Genomic DNA, 21,275 nt, shown 5'->3' with positions numbered 1-21,275 from the left:
GTCCGCGCACGGCCGCACATTCCACCGAGACTCCCGTTCTCTTCGTGAGTACGGGACTTCAGTTGCCTTGCAATGATCAGTGGTTTGGTAATTTACGAACTTGGGCATGCCCCTGTTTCCTTTAATCTCGCAAGGTGGTGGGAAGTGTGGTTGCACACCCTTTTAGCCCCCTCCGTACACCCAGACGTGACCAAGCCCTTCCCACACCTCGAGTAACAGCAGCTTCAGTAGCGCATGCAACAACGCAAACACGGAAACAACCCGGGCGCGTTAACTAGCAACAATCAACAGCTGACGGTCCAGGCTAGAGCGAGCAACATTCCCACCGCTCCTCGTTTTGGGATTGCTCGCGTTCTTCAACCCCACCATGCGTACATCCAATAAAAAAAATGCTCAATCAGCTTAATACAAGCCGGTGCGTTCGAATCACGATCCAGTTCCAGAACAGCTCAAAGCACTTGGATTTTATTCACGGAGACGCGGCGCTTCAACGCGCGACGCAGGAGCGCCCGCCCAACCAGCAGGTCACGCCGGAAAGCACTTCCGCATAACACCAGGGCGGCTTAAGATGTGTCACAAATCGGCATCCAGCAGTTGCAGTCTGGCGAACGCGTTCGATTACCATGGACATAACAACTCCATCACAATTCAACCCACAGGGATTACGGCTGAAGAGGGGTGCGAGGATACCAGCACATGCCTTCAGCTTCTAGCAGTTCCCCAGGCAAGATCGCGAGGGGACGAATTTGTGCTTTGCCGCGTCAAGCAATTAAAAAGGTACGTAGTAGAGGGGTCAAAACTCAGCTAAGCATATGATAAAAGCGATGCGTTAACTCGCCAAGCCAAACACTGATTGCGGACGAAAAAACACGATACTTAAAACCAGTGGTGGCAACTGTGCGAACAACCAGTCTAAAAATATGATATAGGGGTCCGCATGTAGGGCTGCACCACCCCCGCCGCGGTAAGACGGTTCAGCCACCTGTCATATGAAGACATCGGGTGATTATGCAAGCCAAATCCCGCGGAGGAAAGCTGTCTTCCAGGCGCTTGTCTACAGTACATAACACAGCATAGGCATAGTCACGTGACATGCGGCGTCGTAATTTGGCACACGTCGTGACTAGAGTGTAGCGTCGTTTCCAGCGTGTCGTTTTCTGGGACAAAAGGAAAACGCTGCGGAGTCAATCCACCGCAGTTAGCGACAGAGTACTGCATAGAGCATCACGGCTGGTGGCTGGACGTGGCGGCACAAGGCGGTGGCGTGTGAGCGACGACAGACACGCATTAGCCCATCTCGGCTGGTGCGCCGCGTTAGAAGATTGTCGCAAGCGCCGCGCGGAAGCCTTTGAGGGCCTCGGCGGGGTCAGGGACGGGGGCAACGGCGATGGCGGGAGCGGTGGCGGACGGAGCAGGCCAAGTCGCAGCACCCACAGCCAACAACGGGCACCATCCGGCGCGGAATGTGTCATCACCAACGACCCGACCACCACGCATCCCCGACGACTTCAGCACCGCATATCCCTGACCACTCCAGCACCACTGAAAGTGCTCTGAGTCATATTGAGAGTGCATAAGAGAATGCAGTACTAGGAGTGCTCGGACTCCCGGTACCACGTGGACTCGGGACTCCCGGTACCAACCAGACTCGGGACCCCCGGTACCACATGGTCTCGGGGCGTCGACACGCGCGCGGCCACGCCCGCCCCCGCGCTCCCTCCGACGACCGGCGCCGGACAATGTGGAGCCGTCGAGCCGCGCGCCCGCCCAGCCGACAGCAACAGCGGTGGAGCCACTTGGGCTCAGGCCAACCGAGCACGCTCGCTGCGCGCACGCGCTCGGCACTTCACGGTGCGGGGCGGCCAACCGGCGAGCAAAGCGAGCGGGACCGTGCGTTTCAAGCTCACAGCGCAGTGAACGCAGTGAACGCGCGGAGCCGATCGCCGCCAAGCGTCGTTCCCGGGGCTGTTGGGCCAAGCGCGGCGCGCGGGCGCACAGGTGAGTTGAGACAAGCAGGCCAGCGGACTGGCCGAGAGCTCCCATGCGATAACAGGCCGTGAGCGCCCCTGATCGGGCGGGCCCCGCATGGGGTGCCGCCTCAGGAAGCGGCGATCGCTGGTGTCTAGAAATTTGGAGTCGCCCGTGCACAGAAGTGTCCTGAATTTTGCACTGAAGCACGATATCTTGGGTCACAGGCCGTCTAACATACAGCATAAGTCGCGCAGGAAGGCAAAAAGGCGACCGCCAACCGGAATCGACGAGCATCCCGACGGACAGCGCCCAACACATGCAAACGCGCCAGCCCACGAACACACACTATTGCTTCTTTTCACGAGCCCTGACATTCGTAAAGCAATGTAAAAACTATCGTCTTATGGCACGTGGTCCGGACCCCACGCAGAAGGCACCGCTTCGAAGAGTACAGTCTTTGGTCCGGAGCAGAAGCGTTGTGGCAGCCGTTTCAGATCCTTCGCTGATTGGACGAACGAGCGCACCATTCCAGACGCTGTGCCACAATACGCGCACCGACGGCAGCGCCATCCAGTGACTACTTAAGGAAGTTCCAGTCTATCGGGTCGCCGTCAGGTGACGGGGCTGGCTCAGTGGACTGCAGCACCTGGCTGATCCTGTCGATGAGAAACGCGCCTGAAGCCGGAGCCACAAGAAACAAGGCATTTTCACAACAGAATGACAAAAATCTGAATGACAGGTGGCAACGAAGCCAACAAAATTGACAGTCTGGATACAGGAGGCCAGCACAAGTGGGTTCTTCAAAGAGATGGAGGGGCAGACCAGTCTTGAACCGCCTTATTTTGCACGCGGTGTCACAAGCCTGACGTCAGCTTTCTCCATACATAAGGCTGATATTCCATACGTCTTCACCCCCGTATCCCAACACGCAGGCGACAAGGAGCATGTTGGGACTGTGATAGGCACTGCTCACATGTATGTGATCAGCTGAATGCATGTATACAACCATGGACATCTACCAGTGTGCACAACACTAACCAGCATACCTCTATTCCATGCATACTACACCATGCCGCACAGTGACACCATTAAGTTGACCATTATGAAAAAATAATTGCCTACTCGAGTTTCTTTCCCACGGCTCAAACAGTGAAAGAACGCAGCAAGGATCGCAAACCACCCTAATGGTGCCTAAAAAGGTTAACAATGACAAAGCTAAGAAAATCGCGCGAATACATCATGGCCCTTGGCAATGTCCGCAGGTGTTGGCCCAAACCACACAACCAAAACAGAAAACGCAACATCTCGCTACCACGCGGAAGCCACGCCCACCCAAACCCATCTGCCACCAGCGCCCCTCCTCACTCTGCGTGCAGGTTGAGGTTCTCCGAGACGGCGTCAGATGTCTCTAGCGTCGCGGAGTCCAGCAGGTTGGCCAGCGATACTACCTCTGCGTCGGCAGCGGGCAGAGCTTCCGGGGCGTGGCCTGACAAAGAATATTCTGCTGACCTTAAGGCGTCCCGTTAATAGGCAACAGCTTGTGCAAACAAACGTGCGACCTTTCAAAAGTCGTGTACTGAATGCAACTACCATATGTCTTGCTACGATGCCTGGGGCCTTAAAACGTTTGCCACATAATTCCACGGGTCAATTTACCTGTGGGAACGCGCCGGGGCTACTTAACATATTGGCAAAATTCGTGGAGGATTTTCGAGGCCACTGTCAGCCAATGACTCCTTAAACTAAAAAACTACTGAAACTACAAAAAAACTACTGAAACTGCCGGACAGATTTCAAAAACTACCATTGCATCAAATGATAAAAAGGAATACTTGGCACCCATGCGCACAACCACAGTGACCAAATTCGCAACGACCACAAACAGCGTTGAGAAGTGACGGTTTACACATTACCCGGAAGGCTTGCGTGCCGGTCTGTAACTGCTCTGACTGAGCACGCAATAAGCTGTCGTTTAAACCGCGAGGGGCTTGGATGATGATTGGAGTTTTAGGGTGCGCCGACCGCGATGGTCATTACACGCCCACAAGGCAGGACAGTCCTCCCATGTCCCACACATCCCATGTCAGGCGCTCGGGCGACACCAGACGAGCGTTCCTTTTACCCCTCCCCGCCACGTGCTCCCCGCGGCCAGTCCGCCGGCGTCGCCGCACCGGCGCCACTTACCGGAGACCTCCGCACTGTCTGAGACGACCGTGGAGGCGGTGCGGCCGGACGCGCTGCTAGCGTTACTGGGCGGCAGAGCAGCGCTCGCGTGAAGCTGCGAACAGAGCGGTGGCTTTATTATTACAAGAAGTCTAATAAGTCTACTATTGTAATATGTTTCTCTCCAGTTATCACGTGCAGTGACTAACGCATTAACTCCCCTGCTGCCACACTCGCGACATACTCGCATAATTGAATAATAACTTACATGCCGATGCATTAACGCATAAGCCCGCGTGTGGCGCGAGCGTTTTCGTTCAAGAAGGGCTCTAGGTCGTGCTAAATCGTAACCAGCCGAGGTGCCTGCGTGTTTCCACGACAAATGCGTGAAGACATACAGGGCCGCGTCCCGAAACGGCTTGGGATGGCCTCCAGAAGCCATCCCCTAACACGGCCGCTAAGACGCTAGCATAACATGCCATGAAGAGACGACAGCCCACACACGCAAACTCCAGCGACGCAGCTTGGCAATGCACGCGGGGTGGACTAAGACGGTGCTTTCGTCGACACCATGGCCGCACAGGGGTCAAGAGCTTCGCGCTGGAAGTTCGAGACAGACTGTGAAGATCCAAGTTTCCGGTTTCACTTCACCGTTTTAACGCGCCGCTTCGAACGCTGGCCCAGCTCCACCACCATCAAAACGGGCGTCCGTGGTGGGCCCCGGCCAGCCGCGCGGCTGGGAGAGCTCGTCTCACAGACGCAAGGTCCAGGGTTCGAGCCTGCTTCCCTGCCGAACGTTTCATCGTCCCCGCCGTAGAAAAACGGCGTGGGAGATTCGACGCTTAGCAACCTGGACCGTCCAATGCATCGCCAGACCTCAATGAAATCAACAGCGCTCAGCGCGCCCAGTGCTCTGGCACCGCTGCTCTCCGGATCCCGTTCCCAATACACGTGTTCAAACAACCCCTACCCATCATCAAGCAAGGTGGCCGCAGCGTTTTGGGAAGGCAGATTTTGTATTCCAATTTTTGCGGTCGAATGCACATCCCTTACTTTTCCCCATTCAAAATGTTCATTTCAAGTCAGAATGTCACGCCCAGTCTCCAGTTGGGCCGCCGCCATCCCCATTCGTCCCTGATTTGTCCCCCAACCTCAGAGACGTGGTCGCACCCGTGGATGCATGCGGCAACTCGCGGCCGTTCTCTCACCACCAGCTCCATGAACTTCCAGATCTCGCTCTGGCGCTGCTTCTGATAGCGCGAGATGAGGTCCAGGCACCGGTGCACACCATCGATGGCTTCTGACAGCGGCCGCGAGAGCTCGTCCACCTCCCGCTGGATCGCCTGCTGTCGCCTGCGCGGCCGAGGCACGCTCGCATCACCGAGTCATCACCGGCATCATCACCGGATCGTCACCGACATCACCGGATCACCAGGATCATCAACGGATCGTCACGGCGTTATCGCCGTGTCATCATCGGATCATCACCGGATCATCACCGAATCATTACCGGATCACCATCAAATTATCACGGCATCGCCACCAGACCATCACAGCATCATCACCGAATAACCACGGCACCATCACTGGACCACCACGGCGTTATCACAGCGTGATCCACTGCATCTGCGAGGCTCCCGCCGCCGCCCATGTATCACCTGCCGTGATCCCGCCACTGGCTGTGTGAGTCTCCTGCATCGCCCACCCAGCCAGACCACGCGCACGCGAGTTTGCCGCTGTCGCCCGCATGTGCCGACCAGGGCAGACGAGAACGACGAGGCAGCCATGCGACCGCCGCCCCCGGTGCCGTGTCGGCTGCACCACCAGACGACACGGATCAATGGACAGCCACACGGACCACTGGACAGTCACACGGACCACTGGACAGCCACACGGTCACACGGACCACTGGACAGCCACGCGGACCACTGAACAGTCACACGGGCCACTGGACAGCCACACGGACCACTGGACAGTCACACGGACCACTGGACAGCCACGCGGACCACTGGACCGTCACACGGGCCACTGGACAGTCACACGGACCACTGGACAGTCACACGGGCCACTGGACAGTCACACGGACCACTGGACAGTCACACGGACCACTGGACAGTCACACGGACCACTGGACAGCCATGCGAACAGAGGTGATCACGAGCAGCGCTATAGTCGCGTTCGGGTAAACTGGGAGACTAAACCACGGTACAGCTCCCGGCGTGCTTGTCCTCTGTATCGCCGAACATCCGATAACTCGGCGATAACATCCGATAACTCGGCGACGCGCCGACGGACCGGTTGGGTTACACACAGCGGACGATGCCGTAGCGGCCGATTCACATGCACTCTCGTCACACACCGCCAGTTCACGGACACACTCTCCACACACCGCCAGTTCACGGACACACTCTTCACACACTGCCAGTTCACACACACTCTCGTCACATACCACCATTTCACGCACACTCTCGTCGCACACCGCCATTTCACGCACACTCTCGTCACACACCGCCAGTTCACGCACACTCTCGTCACACACCTCCAGTTCACACACACTCTCGTCACACACCGCCAGTTCACGCACACTCTCGTCACACACCGCCAGTTCACGCACACTCTCGTCACACGGCGCTAGTTCACACACACTCAGCACACACCGTCAGCCAGCGAACGACCATTCCAGCAAGCGGCTCTGCACCCCGAGATTCACCACACGCGGACGTGCGTGACAGGACGTGCCGTGCCGTGCCGTGCCGTGACCCACTGACCCGATCACGCGGTACAGCTCGGCGAACGGCTCGCTCCTGTTCCGGATGAACTTGGCGACGATGCGGATCATTTCGGCGTTGCTCGTGCGCTGGCCGCGCTGCTCCTTGGGCCGGCGCCGGTGGGCCTCGTACACCTCGCACGCCTTCTCATAGCTGGGGGAGAGGGGAGGGGAGGGGTCAGTCCTGGCTGCGAACGGCGGGTGGCGCTGGAGCGAGCGTACGCCGTGGGCCTGGTCTTCCCGCCGCCAGCGCTGTGAGATTGGTGAGAGCTGTGCGGTATTGACGACGGGCCCGCGAAACCCGTGCTTTTCCACCATGCAGTAGGGGTAGGCGTGACCACTGCTAGGACGCGGTGAAACCGCGGTTTAAACCGGCCGCCAGCATCGCCTGGTAGTGCAGTCCGCCCTCCGATTGTGCGTGAGCGTTCGTGGCGGCCAAGGCCCGGGGTCTACAGAGGCCACACCCCAGCAGCGGCTGCTGCGAGGTGCACCGAACAATCTCTCACGCGCCACCTGGCCAGGCGTCCCCCCACCCTCCTAAAGTATAGAGCACCCGCGGGTGGTGGCCGGCTTAAGGCGCGTCTACTTCTCTGCCTCGCAGCGTCTGGCATACCAAGGCAACAGTGGTTGAGTGAGTTGGGCTCGGAGTTGGGAGTGAGTCGACTCGAGAGTTCTCACTGACGATAATCGACCCTCAATATACCAGGCGGCAATGGCTACACGGAGCCCTCGAGCAAACGTTTGCTACATCGACAAAACTGACAGCACTGCAACACCAGCACACCAATCGCTGCGCAAAACAACGCAGGACGACAGCGCGACGCTAGCGCCGCCCATGACACTCACAAGAGCCCGAAGCCATCGGGCTTCTGCCGGTTGCCAGGCACGCGCTGCAGCTCGGTGCCGCGCCGCGTGACGTCACGCACAGCCGCCGTCAGCTGCTGCACGAGTTCGTGGCTCTGGTGGTGGCGCCGCCGCACTTGCTCACCCGCTTGGCGCCACGTGCCGTATACGCGGGCCGATGCTGAAGTAGAAGTGCAGACGGTCGGCGGTAGATGGCGACACGTCCGGGATGACACGGGTGAAGGGCGCGAATGCTCATGTTTACTGGATGACGGGGACATCAAGCTTACGGGCATGTTTCGTAAATTAGCAACACTAGAGTTTTAATCTGATGTATTTCGCGTATTCAAAGCTTCCACATAGCTCATAAACGCACATAACACAAACAATGGGCACAAACCTACGGCCATGCGCGATGGAGGACACAGTAATGAAGTACACCATCTTCCAAATTACATCTTAACAACAGCGCAACGGTCAAATAAGTGCCTGTCCATACCGCTACTACGACCACAGTCAGCACACCGCAGCAGCAACTGCGCTCCTGACAGTTTCCCGCGGCGGAAATCGAGCCCTTGCCAGCACCACGCACTCACTGACGCCGCCGGCGGCCGCCTGCCGGCTGTAGTTCTCATCGTCCCACCCGAGCGAGGCGTGGAACAGCTCGGAGGAGGCCTGCAGCCGCGCCAGGTCACAGGTCATGCGCTCGCTGAGCCGCGTCAGCCGCGACATGGTGCCGGCCAGCGACATCCTGTCAGAGGTCAGACCATCCCATCAGAGGTCAGCACATTGTCAGAGGTCAGCACATCCTCTTAGAGGTCAGGTCAGAAGCCTGAAAATCCTGCCAGAGGTCACTTCAAAGGTCGTGTCACGGAGTCAGCCGGTCAGTAGGCCGGCGCCACGAGAGCCAGCGCCACGAGCGCCACCCTGCCGCGCGACAGTCGAGTCAGGCATTGGTGAAGGTCACACAGGTTGTCTAGGTCATCATCTATCATCTAAGTCGTCTCTGACCTGTCGTGACATATGGTCTGATGACCATCAAGCTGACCTCACATCATCTCAGGTAAAAACAATGCATAATTGGAGGTTCGTCATTTCCAGTTCCTATACACCAGCTGCTGCCGTCAAAATCAGCCACTGGCTTCTACACAATCTGCGGCACACCAGCCAGCGTGTTAATCACACGCCACATTTCATAGACGGGAGAACACGGCACGGGTTCCCTACATGTGGACGTGCTGCGCCTTCTGCAGTAGTGACAGCAGTCTGGTCTGCTGCTGAATCAGGAAGACCGCCTGTCCGTACACTGCCCTCTGTCGGACACAACGCGAGATTCAGCTTACAAACGCGGATCGAGGGGGCCGGGATGCGAAACATAATGAGCACAATCAAGTTGAAGACAACGGCATGGAAATAAATGATATGAGGCCTGCTTCGGTATAATCCAGCACAGCAATCTGCATTTTGTGGCGATGATATATGCTAACGTGGCAAGACAATGCGTACATATATCCAGCAAAACATGACTCAGCCATATTTGTGAACTGTGTGAGGCTAACTGTTGGACCAGACCTATCGGTAGCGAGTGGACCAGTGTTCAGTGTCCCTGGCCTGACGTGCTGATAGTAGGCAGGCCGGTGATCCGTGTCTCTGACCTGACCTGAACTGCAGGTAGCAGGCGGACCGTGTTTTGTGTCTCTGACCTGACCTGACCTGTTGGTAACCGGCGGGCCGGTGTTCCGTGTCCAAGACCTGACCTGTCGGCAGAAGGCGGGCCGGTGCTCCTTGTCCTTGACCTGACCTGTCGGTGGCCGGTGGGCCAATGTGTTCCGTGTCCCTGACCTGACCTGTCGGTGGCGGGTGCGCCAGTGTTCCGTGTCCTTGACCTGACCTGTCGGTAGTAGGCGGGCCGGTGTTCCGTGTCCTTGACCTGACCTGTCGGTGGCCGGTGTTCCGTGTCCTTGACCTGACCTGTCGGTGGCCGGTGTTCCGTGTCCTTGACCTGACCTGTCGGTAGTAGGCCGGCCGGTGCTCCGTGTCCTTGACCTGACCTGTCGGTAGTAGGCCGGCCGGTGCTCCGTGTCCTTCAGCATCTCGAGCACCAGTGGCGGCAGCTGAATGTCGGCCGAGCCGCCGCCCTCTGCGCCGGCCGCGTCGAACACGTACAGCACCCACTCGGTCTCCTCCTGTGTGGACGGCCGAGGGGGGGGGGGGGCGTAGTGAGCTCACGCACTTTCAGGCGCTGACTTAGGGAACCGCCATCGCGATTGACTACTGAGCGAAACGTTCTAAAACATTCAAGGTTATAATCCGCAAAGTGTCGCAGGAATTTTCCAATGCTCCAAACTTTCCAAAATATCACGAAGGAACTTTCAACTTTTAAAACTTTCCTTGAAACCCCATTGGTTAGCACCTCTAGCATGTGCTACATGGTTTCACGACTTCAAGGTACACATACAATATCGTGAACATAACTCATTGCGGAAGATCTGCATGCCAATCTTCGGTCTCAGTGCGAGCTAGTGCAGCCAGCGGCCTAGACAATGAACCCATCTCCCGTCTTCCCTTCCCACGTGGGCATGCCGATCTTTGATCTCAGTGCGAGCTAGTGCAGCCAGCGGCCTGGGCACTAAACACATCTCCCCCTCCTCCTTCCCACGTGAGCATGCCAATCTTTTCGCGCCACAGCATCACATCGTGCTACGGACAGTTCAGACACGCACCGTACACACACACGACTCGGGCCACCCGCTGCGAGTCTGCCGCTGTCGGCAGAAGACAGGCAGGGGTCACCGACCTGCGGCGGCGCCCAGCACTGGAGCGCCGACTGGGCGGGGCTGGTGCCGGGTCGGTCACCCCTGGGCAGGCGCAGGTCTTGGCGGGTCGGCTCGAGGCCTGTGCTGAGCTTTACAAATGCCTGCCGTGGAGGGGGGGGGGGGGGCGGGGGGGTCAGTGGGGTCAGCTGGCACGGCGCCACGTTCTTGACCCCGCCACGGTCATTAGGGTCAGAATGTGCGGACGCCGCGCACGTCAGCATGGTGGGGTTAGCTGGGTCAACACGCACGGGGACCGCATTCGTGACCCCGTCTGGGTCAATAAAGCGGTCAAGGTCATCACGACCAGCAATCTGAGCCTGGAGTTACGGTCCGGTCTCCAGGGCCCAGGCTATGTAGGGGGCAGGGACATCTGGTCCAATCGTCATTCTCATGCTCAGCTTCTCTCCTTGTTGGTTCACGGCCACTGTTTGTGCTCCAGTACATATGCAAGACGTTACAGTGCATCACCACATATGATCAGGTACTGAGTCCCAGAAGGCTTACAAGGTACACCACCTACATTGTACGGTCCACAAACCCCCATCACGCTGACCAATCCACGAGGTTTCTCACTAGATTGTAAGGTCCACAAACCCCCATCACGCCGACCAATCCACGAGGTTTCTCACTAGATTGTAAGGTCCACAAACCCCCATCACGCCGACCAATCCACGAGGTTTCTCACCAGCAACGCACACCATACAGTCGGCCCGTAATGCCCAGCTGGTGTGCGACCAAACCCCGTGCCTCGCACATCCCAGGAGCTTGGTCCGCTGAGGAGCTGTGACCAGTCCGCCTGCCAGCGCTGCTGAATTCACAGGTTGGAGGGAGGAAAAGCAGGAGGGGAGGGGGAGGGGGAGGGGCATCACGCAGAACAAGGGCCCACGTGGTGTCCACGCTATTTAGCATGACTCACGCATGCACCCAGCAGATTATGGGGAGTTTGTGGCCACCACACCCAATTTGTTTTTTGCAAGAGGTTGCAGTGTAGCACCCTAATTACGGATCTAAGTCTGGTGCCTGGTAAAAGATAAGCTGGGATCATTTTGTGTTATCCGTGCTGGCATTCAACACATGACAACAACGAAGTCCAATGAGTCATATATATGAGCACAGATATACCCGACAAACATGAGAATCCGTGCAAACAGCAACGCCCTGCCTCTCATCCTCCCGCCGTCCCCTTCCACTCCGCCTCTCCACCACGACTACCCAGTCAGCCAACTCCCACACACACAGTCGGTCCCGGACCCCCCCCCCCCCCCCAGCGCCTCCCCCTCCCAGTCACTCTCTCCCCAGCGCCCCCCCCCCCCCATCCCAGTCACTCTCTCCCCAGCGCCTCCACATCCCAGTCACTCTCTCCCCAGCGCCTCCCCATCCCAGTCACTCTCTCCCCAGCGCCTCCACATCCCAGTCACTCTCTCCCCAGCGCCTCCACATCCCAGTCACTCTCTCCCCAGCGCCTCTCCCTCCCAGTCACTCTCTCCCCAGCGCCTCCCCATCCCAGTCACTCTCTCCCCAGCGCCTCCCCCTCCCAGTCACTCAGTAGGCTTCCCCCCAGCGCCTCCCCATTCTCCGAGCCTTTAGCAGGCTTTCCCCCACCGCCTCCCACCTGCACGTCCCGCATCGTCGTCTGCTGGTCGATCTCTAGGTGCAGCAGCTGGCAGCCGGCCACGCCGAACACGGTCACCACCTTGCGCTGCAGCAGCTGCTGCAGCTGGTCGAACACCACCACGTGCGGCGAGTCGGCGGAGAGGCGGCCGCGCCGCCGCGGCTCCCAGTCCAGCAGGCGCCGCAGCCACGGCTCCAGCTGCTGCCGCAGCGGCCTGTCCCGGGGGCACAGCGCCGGCCGAGATCAGTCGGCAGCGGAGACGGGGCCGACGGTGGGTCCGTGAGAGGATGGGTCGCTGGTGAACGCCAGGCGGCTAGGGGCTGACCGACGGCCAGCTTAGGCGGTTAACAACCGGCCCGTGGGCGCGTTAGTTATACATAATAGAACACACACACACACACACGCACAACATATATATATATATATATATATATATATATATATATATATATGTATATATATATATATATATATATATATATATATATATATATATATATATATATATATATACATCTCCCTCTCCCTCTCTCTGTCCCTGTCCTTGTCCCTCTGTCCCTCCCCCTCTCTCTCTCTCTCTCTCTCCTCTCTCTCTCTCTCTCTCTCTCTCCCTCTCTCTCTCTCTCTCTCTCTCTCTCTCCCTCTCTTTCTCTCGCTGCCAATGGCAAGTCCCCATATTGCGGCCATCGTAGGCGTGGTCTGCCAGCGGGCCACACCGCAAGCAAGGACTGTTCTTTTGCGTTGATGCGGGTGACGAGGCGGCGTCCCTTCCTGAACGGCGTTTCGGCCGGCTCCCGGCTGATACTGCAGCTCTCCCCTCCCCCTCCCCGTGGAGAAACGGGACGCCGCGGGGACTCGAGATGAGCCCGAGAGAGAGGAACAGACCAGATGGTGAGCTCCGCCCATGCCGGCCCCCTTCACCCACGCTCCACGCCACGCTGGGACGTCACCGACCTGCTCGCCTCGCCGCGTCGACGGCGACTGACCTGGAGATATGGGTACAGCCGACGATCTCCGAGCGGAACACGATCGTGCCGTCCTCCAACTCCTCCGCGCAGATGTCGTCGGGGCCCTTCTGCGACACGTGCTGCATCCTGGCGACAGACGGGCAAAGTGCAGGTGCGTCAGGTCACCGATACATGGCACGGTTCGCAAGCGTGCCAATTCACATGACACACCGCGATAAGAAAACACCCCGCTCGAACACATTATGGGATACTTGATGAAATGTTACAAATCAAATAGACAAACACATAAGGGGCGAAAAAGTGTGCGGTTGCGAGCGTGCAACGCTCTACTCGGGGCCGCGGGGCCGTGCGTGTAACGACACAAACCATGTAAGGCACACTTCGGAAAACGAATCCATCCAAAAACGCACGTTGCCACCTTTTTCCATCCGCATACCACATACCACACCTCTCCCCAGCCCCAGAGCTGCACAACGCCAGCAGGCAGAAAAGCTCGCACCGAGCGCAAGCCAGGGGAACGTGCGTACCGCCACAAGCCCGCAGACCTCTCAGCGCGGCGGGCGCTTCTCCACCCCAGGCGCCCCTCCTCCCCCAGCACGTCGCGGACGTCCCCCGGCCACGGACTGCGCTTACCACTTGGCTGGCACCATGTTGGGTAAGAAGGGGCGGACACCAGTGACCACCTCATGTGCCACCAGACCCAGGCTCCAGTAGTCGGCCGTGCAGGTGTACCTGCCGAGGTCCCCGGTCGCGTGACCTCGGCGGGGTCACGGTCGCCGGTGACGGGTGCACAGGGCGGGACCGGAAGGGACGGGAGGTGACGTGGGAGCTGGCAGGGGAGACTGGGATGAATGTGGCGTCGCGACGAGGCATGATTGTGTGCTAGTGATTGATAGCGATAGTTGTGGGATCTGGATAGTGATAGTGACAGTAATAGTGATAAGGTGAGAGAATGATAGTCGTGTAGCGAGGCGTGGCCTAAGACAGCAACAGTAAATATGCACAATTTGCTAGGTCCCGTGAGCGATGCAGGGAAATTATAAGAGTAGAATGTTATGGGCAATGCACATATCTGGGCTGGGAGAATTCTAAGAGTGCTTTAGGGGTAATGACACACAAGGCAGAAAGCGCGTAATAACGTAAACCATACAGGTGGGAAGTAACAACAGACAATGGAAGGGGGGGGGGGAGGACACAACGGACAATGAATGCACATTACGAAATGAGGCACAAAGGAGCTTCTGAGCAAGTATCTTACCACACACTCATGGCATTGCTGCTGGAGGGAAACGCAACACACCCATGGCATTGTTGTTGGAGGGGAATGCAACGACAAACATTCCCCGTTCAAATCCGCCACAGGCAGTAGCTCGCTCGCTCCACGATATCTGAAGAGCCCAGCGATCGTCACGCCTTCAGCACGCGATCATCACGCCTTCAGCACGCGATCGTCACGCCTTCAGCACGCGATCACCATGCGTTCGGCACACGATCGTCACGCCTTCAGCACGCGATCACCATGCCTTCAGCACGCGATCGTCACGCCTTCAGCACGCGATCGTCACCCTTCAGCACGCGATCGCCGCACGCGCCGGCCTCTGACTTGTTGGTGAGGAAGAGCTCCGGCGCCAGGTACTGCAGCGTGCCGACGAACGAGGTGCACACGCTGGACTGGTCCAGCTCCTTGGCGTACCCCAGGTCGATCAGCTTGTACACGGTCTGGAGAAGGGGGGGGGGGGGTGAGTCTCCTGCGAGCACGCCTGGGGGGGGGGGGGGGGGTATCGCGCTTACAAGCCTCCTTGCCAGCTCATTTTAGGGGTAAGCTATGTACTGCGGCTAGGGTAGCCGTACTTTTCTTGGTATACACGAGGGGCCTGGCATGGCTAGGTTTCATGGCCTTGTTGTTACCCTAAAAAAGTATCGGTACTGCAACTGTGCGCCGTGAACATACTGTCTTCACAGCGTCCTTCGGTGCGTTATCGGGTGGTGTCAGAGTCCCGATGGTACACCACATGCACCGTTATGTAGCGCCCAGGCCCGTGCATACATTCCGCGGCTGCATAATGTAAAACATCGCCCCACATATCCTGCACATCACACGGCGCGTTTGTGGGCCGCGCGACAGTCGACGTAACGGGGAGGCCGGCCCCAGCATACCGACCTCTCGCGACGGCTCGCCACCGCAGCGGTGGGAAGGAGGGATGGGCGGAGTGGATCCCCGCCGTGGAAAGGTGACCGGATGGGCGGGGTGGACCCCAGCGGTAGAGGTGGCCGGCTGAGTGAGGTAGACCCCCAAGGTGGAGAGGTGACCGGATGGGCGGGGTGGACCCCAGCGGTAGAGGTGACCAGATGAGTGAGGTGGACCCCCAAGGTGGAGAGGTGACTGGATGGATAGAGTGGACCCCGGCGGTGGAGACGTGACCAGATGGACGGGGTGGACCCCTCCTCCGCCCCGACAAGACCTAAGCACGCGGGATGCGGCCCGGCTGTGGACGCGACCAGCGCGCGAAGCCAGACAGAGACGTGGACAGCGTCACGCACACCAGCGCAGACACCTCTCAAAAATGACACCACGGCCGAGGCAAGCCGTGGCCGGCGAAAACTGCCCGCGGCGGGACTCGAACCCACGCACCCGTCCGTCGACCTCCTGCAGCACCACGTTTTCGGGCTTGAGGTCGCGGTGGATGATGCGCAGGCCGTGGAGGTAGCCGACGGCGTCCGTGATGTCACTCAGAAACCGGCGCACGGCCAGCTCCGGCAGGCCGCAGCAGTTCTCCGCGCTCAGGAGAACCTGTGACGTCATATTGACGTCATTCGAGGCACGCTCCGGCAGGCCGCAGAAGCTCACGGCTTAGCTAGCACATGTCGGCTGTCACGCCATAGTGAGGCCATCCACAACACACGAGCACAAGGCCAGCTCAAACCCAGACCGCAGCAACCCTCGGCGTTGGAGCGAGACTCGATGCCGACCTCCGGGCAAATCGACGCAACAGTTCGCAGGTCACATGAACGAGACAGTCCGAACTAGAAAGTCGCCTTCCAGAACCTCACGCTGTGCACCAAGAGCGGAAGACAGTGTACTCGACCCTCCGCCGCCCGCACAAACCCCCCGCCGCCCCGACTGGCGGCGGCCACTGGGCGCCGGCCGGCCGGCCCGGCACGCACCCTGCGTAGATCGCCGCCCACGCAGTACTCCATGCAGAGCCGGGGCAGGGCGGTCGGGCCCACGCGGAAGGCGGCCGGCAGGGGCATGCAGCTGACGATACCCCTGCCGAGCCAGGTACGACGTCACAGAGCCGGTGCCGTCACCACATGTGACGTCACACTTCCCGGAATCAGTCGGAACACTGCGCGGACGTCTTGACGCACGCACAACGGCTCTACTACATTCACGGCCATGGGATGAAGGTGTGCATATGGGCTAGTGAAGAGCACTCACAACGGCATGACAACAACCTGAAAACGCCTAAACAGATGAGAGGAACATACGCGTGGGACAGGGCACCCAATACGTTCACACAACCAGTATCGTCATGACTTCTCAAAGCACGTCTGTGCAGGTAGCGCTCCGCGGTGCACCCTGCCACCTCCCCTCCCTCTCTCACCTGTGGTCCAGCTTCAGCATGATCTCCACCTCCTTCTGCCATCGCTCGCGCACTTTGGGCACCAGCAGGGCCTCCGTGCCCGACCCGGGCTCGCCCCAGCGGCACTGCTTGATCGCTGCCGGCCGACGGTGGCCGCATCAGCGGTCGGAGCGGCCACAGGCGGAGGTCGCGGGTTCAAATCCCGCGAGGCGCCAACGCGACCGCACAAACGCGCACGGTATAACAGGTGAGTGATGAGCAGAGCTGCGTGATTCCGAAAGCGGGCGATCCACGGAAACGCGGAGAAATATACAAATGACCAATACCAATACAGCAGAATCACAGGTCGTCACCACTATCTCTGTGACGCTGCCGGCTGTCGGGGGCGCGGTATAGGCAATACGTCCCAGGGCCCACTGAAACAAACCCATCACACAGGGCTACAAAACACGACCGGAGCAGGATAATCGCAAGCAAAATGACATGCATCAGCTGCAATAGAGGAATGCCAACGGCGCTTAAAAGCGCGCCCCATACTCTGCGGGTGATACAGCAAAGGGCGACCCGGCACGGGGTGGGACACGACCCATCACGCTGGGGGATGGGGCGCTGGCTCGGTGCGCGGACCTATCTTGTCGCCCGTGTCGGCGTTGGTCCACAGAACGACGGTGCCGAAACCCCCGGAGCCGATGTCACGCACCCGCGTCCAGTCGCCGACCCGCTCCGGCATCCTGCCGACACCAGGTCAGGTCAGGACAGGTCAGGCCAGAATGCCACATCAGGTCAGGGTGCCGCGTCTGGTCAGGATGCCACGTCAGGTCGGGATGCACTGCCAGGTTAAGATGCCAGGCCAGGCCATTTCATAACACCAGGTCTGGTCACGTCACGATTTCAGGTCACCAGGTCAGGTCAGGTCAGGTCAGGTCTCAATTGGAAATGTTAGATCAGATAACATTGGCTGAACTCATGTTTAAAGCATATCAATTATCATATGTCATCACAAAGAGTAGTGTCTGGTCGAGTCAAGTGAAAGGGAGTGCTCCACATTTGTATGAGGTTTTGTGCTGAAACAGCCATCTTGAAGATAACTCAGTGCAGTCCACCATTTTTGCCACCTTAGCCCTTCTACTTTCTGAGCTACATGTCCATGGAGGTATGCAGACTATTTCTGAAGACCATTTTGATGTCACCCAAGCATCCCAGATTCTGCACTTCAAATCCTGCCATTCCGTTGGCCATGCCGTGATCAAGACCAAGAAAACAGAATTGTCTAGTCATTCATATTGGGCGTTGGTGAGGCACTTTCCAGATATAACGTCGGTCAACTGGCTCCCAATCAATGTTGTGCAAGGTATGACAACATAGTCAAGCAATGACATACTGAGGAGCATGTCAACTTAACAGAGAACTTGTGTTGTCTAGAGCAGCTTTTGCACTGAAAAGTTCCCTTTAACATCCTGGAACATTCCCTTTAAGCATCATCAGCTCTGGGCAATCCTCCAGATTAATGGTTCACATGCTACATCATGGAGAAGACTCTGGAACAAGCCAGTATGATGAACTCAGACATTCTGGCCATTGACCCTCTTCAGCACTCCTCATGGAAGCCACTGGGAACAGCACCTAACAGTCCACACCAGTCCATGGTCAACAGTCCACACAACAGGCAAATGCTGGGAGATGCACTGGAGAAGTGAGGGGGGCCTGTGGCTGGAATATCCGCAAGCAGTGCCCCAGCTCTTTTCACAGCTATGACCACCTTGTGGCAAACAGAACACCAGTGCCAAAGATCCATGAGGATGCTGTGCCATTATTCAGCAAGCACCTGAGAATACCAGCAGCAAGTCTGGACAAGGACACACATCAGGTGAGTGGGTCAGCTGATGCCACTGTCCAGCCACTGGGTCAGGGGAGGTCACTGTCAGGTCACTGGGTCAGAGGATGTCACTGCCAGGTCACTAGGTCAGGGGAGGTCACTGCCAGGTCACTGTATCAGGAGATGTTACTGTCAGGTCACTGGGTCAGAGGATGTCACTGCCAGGTCACTACATCAGGGGAGGTCACTGCCAGGTCACTGTATCAGGAGATGTTACTGTCAGGTCACTGGGTCAGAGGATGTCACTGCCAGGTCACTGGATCAGGCAATGTTACTGTCAGGTCACTGGGTCAGAAGATGTCACTGCCAGGTCACTTAGTCAGGGGATGTCACTATCAGGTCACTGGGTCAGAGGATTTCACTGCCATGTCACTGTATCAGGGGATGTTGCTGTCAGGTCACTGGGTCAGAGGATGTCACTGCCAGGCCACTTAGGGAATGTCACTATCAGGTCACTGGGTCAGAGGATTTCACTGCCATGTCACTGGGTCAGGGGAGGTCACTGTCAGGTCACTGGGTCAGAGGATGTTACTGCCAGGTCACTGTATCAGAGGCTGTCACTATCAGGCCACTGGGTCAGAGGATGTCACTGCCAAGTCACTGTATCAGGGGATATTACTGTCAGGTCACTGTATCAGAGGATGTTACTGCCAGGTCACTGTATCAGAGGATGTCACTATCAGGCCACTGGGTCAGAGGATGTCACTGCCAGGTCACTGAGTCAGGGAATGTCACTATCAGGTCACTGGGTTAGGTGACATTGCTGGCATCACATTAAACCATTTCATATGAATGGTCTAATGTGCTTCCTATGAAATGGTCTAACCATTTTGCAGGACGCACAAACCCTACGACCCGCGTTGCATAAATGCAGTGAAAATAAGATCTTTTCGATATAAATGTGACAGTTTTCAGGAGATGAAGATGTGCTATTTCTAACAATGTGAAGTTAGTTGGCATTGACACAACTCACTCTTATCCACATAGTTGGCTTAATACTGACTCAGACATACAAAATCAACAATGACCACTTCAACCTTCACTGCACAAGATTTGGCCCATTCCAGAAGTACCTCAGTAGCATGTCACATGTACTGGTGACATGTACATGTACTAGCATGCACAATAGTGTACAGTACACACATGTACTAGTGGCACTACTGTGGTGCAGTTTAATATAAACTATCTGATGCAACATCAAGCTGAGATCTAGAGGCTTTACTTTTGACAAGATGCCTCTTGTCATTTTTCAATAAATATGGAAAATGCCTGTCTGGCAAGAGCTTATGAAAAGGTGAGGTTGTTCTATAGGTCAGCAGTGGATGCATGCAGTGTAACTGTTAAAATGCTATCAAAGACCATACGGATAATGCCATTGATACATACAGCTGTGCAGAACATCACAATGAGAGGAAAAATCCATGCTAAAAAAAAAAGTTGGCTTTCAAAGGCCAACCAACTTTACAGAGTCCTGAGCAAGTCTGACATCAGACATTTCAGTTAAGCAACACATTCAAGAGCTTAGGCCATTTGGAATGAATACTGCCATGTAGAAACATAGATCATGCCATAAAATATACAGGCATGTAAAAATCCTGGCTAGTGCAGAAGAAAAGCAACCAAAAAGTGGTAACAGAATGTATCTTTACCTGGTATGTTGTGCTTTGGATGCTATTCAAAACCAGGTCATGAAGCTGGTGAAATAGGAAAAGATCTGATGAAGTAGGACCAGAACCAGCAAGGCTCTGCATGCAAACCAGGAACCCAGTAGTTTGCTTGATTTTCTGGAACAGATAGCTGAATCAGACTAGCAGCATATTATATCATGTCCAAAGCATTCTGTGACTGCAAGGCTAAGCTTTTTCGCTTGACGGTTACTTATAGGTCGCTTATAAGGTTATGAAGGTATCGCTCTGTAGTTACTGATAAATGACTTATGACTTCTGGTACCACTGGCGTCGGTCTCGAATTTCCTAAAACCGCCTGAATTAACAAGTTCTAGTACCCAAGTAACACACTAATGGTACCAATAGATCCGCCGCATACTCATGAAGGGCTCTCAGTAAGCTTTTTGTGGCACATAATGACAATAAAGAGGCATTTTCATCATGCCATCCGTCGCCCGCCCACCTCACCCCAACCAGCGCTCTACCACCCTTCCCCAACCCGCCCCAACCTCAGTTCCAGGGCTGTGTCCCCAATCAAGGCGCAAAGTCGCGTTGCGGCTGCGATTTGATTACGCGACGATCGTGAAGGTCGCTAACGCTTCCAGCTGATTGTATCATGACGTCACAAAGCCACAATATCACTACTAGCCTAATTATAGTCGCCAGTGCCTCCAAAAGCCTGAAAACAGCAATCTGGCGCTTCCAGATTCCTAAGGTCCTCGGGTACTGGGGCGGTCCCAGGGGGGGGGAGGGGGGACATGGGGTCATGGCCCCCCTTGGACGCCGAAGGTGTCCCATAGGCTCCGAAGGGGCCCAAAGCGGGCTGAACACAACACGCAACAAAACTGGACATCTTTGGGCTTCCGGGCGTACAAGAACAGCCGCAAGCGAAAGTGGGAGGCAAAAATCACTATTCACTGATTGAGTGGGTCGTGGCTGGCATATTATGAAGTTCATTGCGCTGTCCGGAGACTCTATGTCGTTTCCGGGGACCTATATGCCAACTTG

General features: G+C 56.8%; 1 protein-coding gene across 1 annotated transcript; it reads right to left on the bottom strand.

Moving 5' to 3' along the window:
* Nucleotides 1-449: 449 nt before the first annotated feature.
* Nucleotides 450-20,705, bottom strand: LOC119093165 (inhibitor of nuclear factor kappa-B kinase subunit beta). Its single transcript, XM_037216078.1, has 20 exons — nt 20,647-20,705; nt 20,250-20,384; nt 17,352-17,455; nt 16,746-16,860; nt 16,306-16,408; nt 15,773-15,931; nt 14,744-14,859; nt 13,774-13,872; nt 13,159-13,266; nt 12,173-12,386; nt 10,542-10,661; nt 9,796-9,930; nt 8,972-9,057; nt 8,341-8,495; nt 7,748-7,925; nt 6,903-7,055; nt 5,343-5,487; nt 4,156-4,249; nt 3,337-3,457; nt 450-2,627 (listed from the first exon to the last, which is right to left on the bottom strand). Exons 3-20 carry the CDS (start codon nt 17,452-17,454, stop codon nt 2,549-2,551), a joined length of 2,283 nt encoding a protein of 760 aa, XP_037071973.1. The 5' UTR covers nt 17,455; nt 20,250-20,384; nt 20,647-20,705; the 3' UTR covers nt 450-2,548.
* Nucleotides 20,706-21,275: the final 570 nt, after the last annotated feature.

The sequence above is a fragment of the Pollicipes pollicipes genome, unplaced genomic scaffold (assembly GCF_011947565.3).
Source record: "Pollicipes pollicipes isolate AB1234 unplaced genomic scaffold, Ppol_2.1 Scaffold_1600;HRSCAF=1878_pilon_pilon_pilon, whole genome shotgun sequence".
NCBI lineage: Eukaryota > Metazoa > Arthropoda > Thecostraca > Pollicipedomorpha > Pollicipedidae > Pollicipes > Pollicipes pollicipes.
The sequence above is the reverse complement of the archived record's forward strand: the minus strand, read 5'-3'. Positions and strand labels throughout refer to the sequence as shown.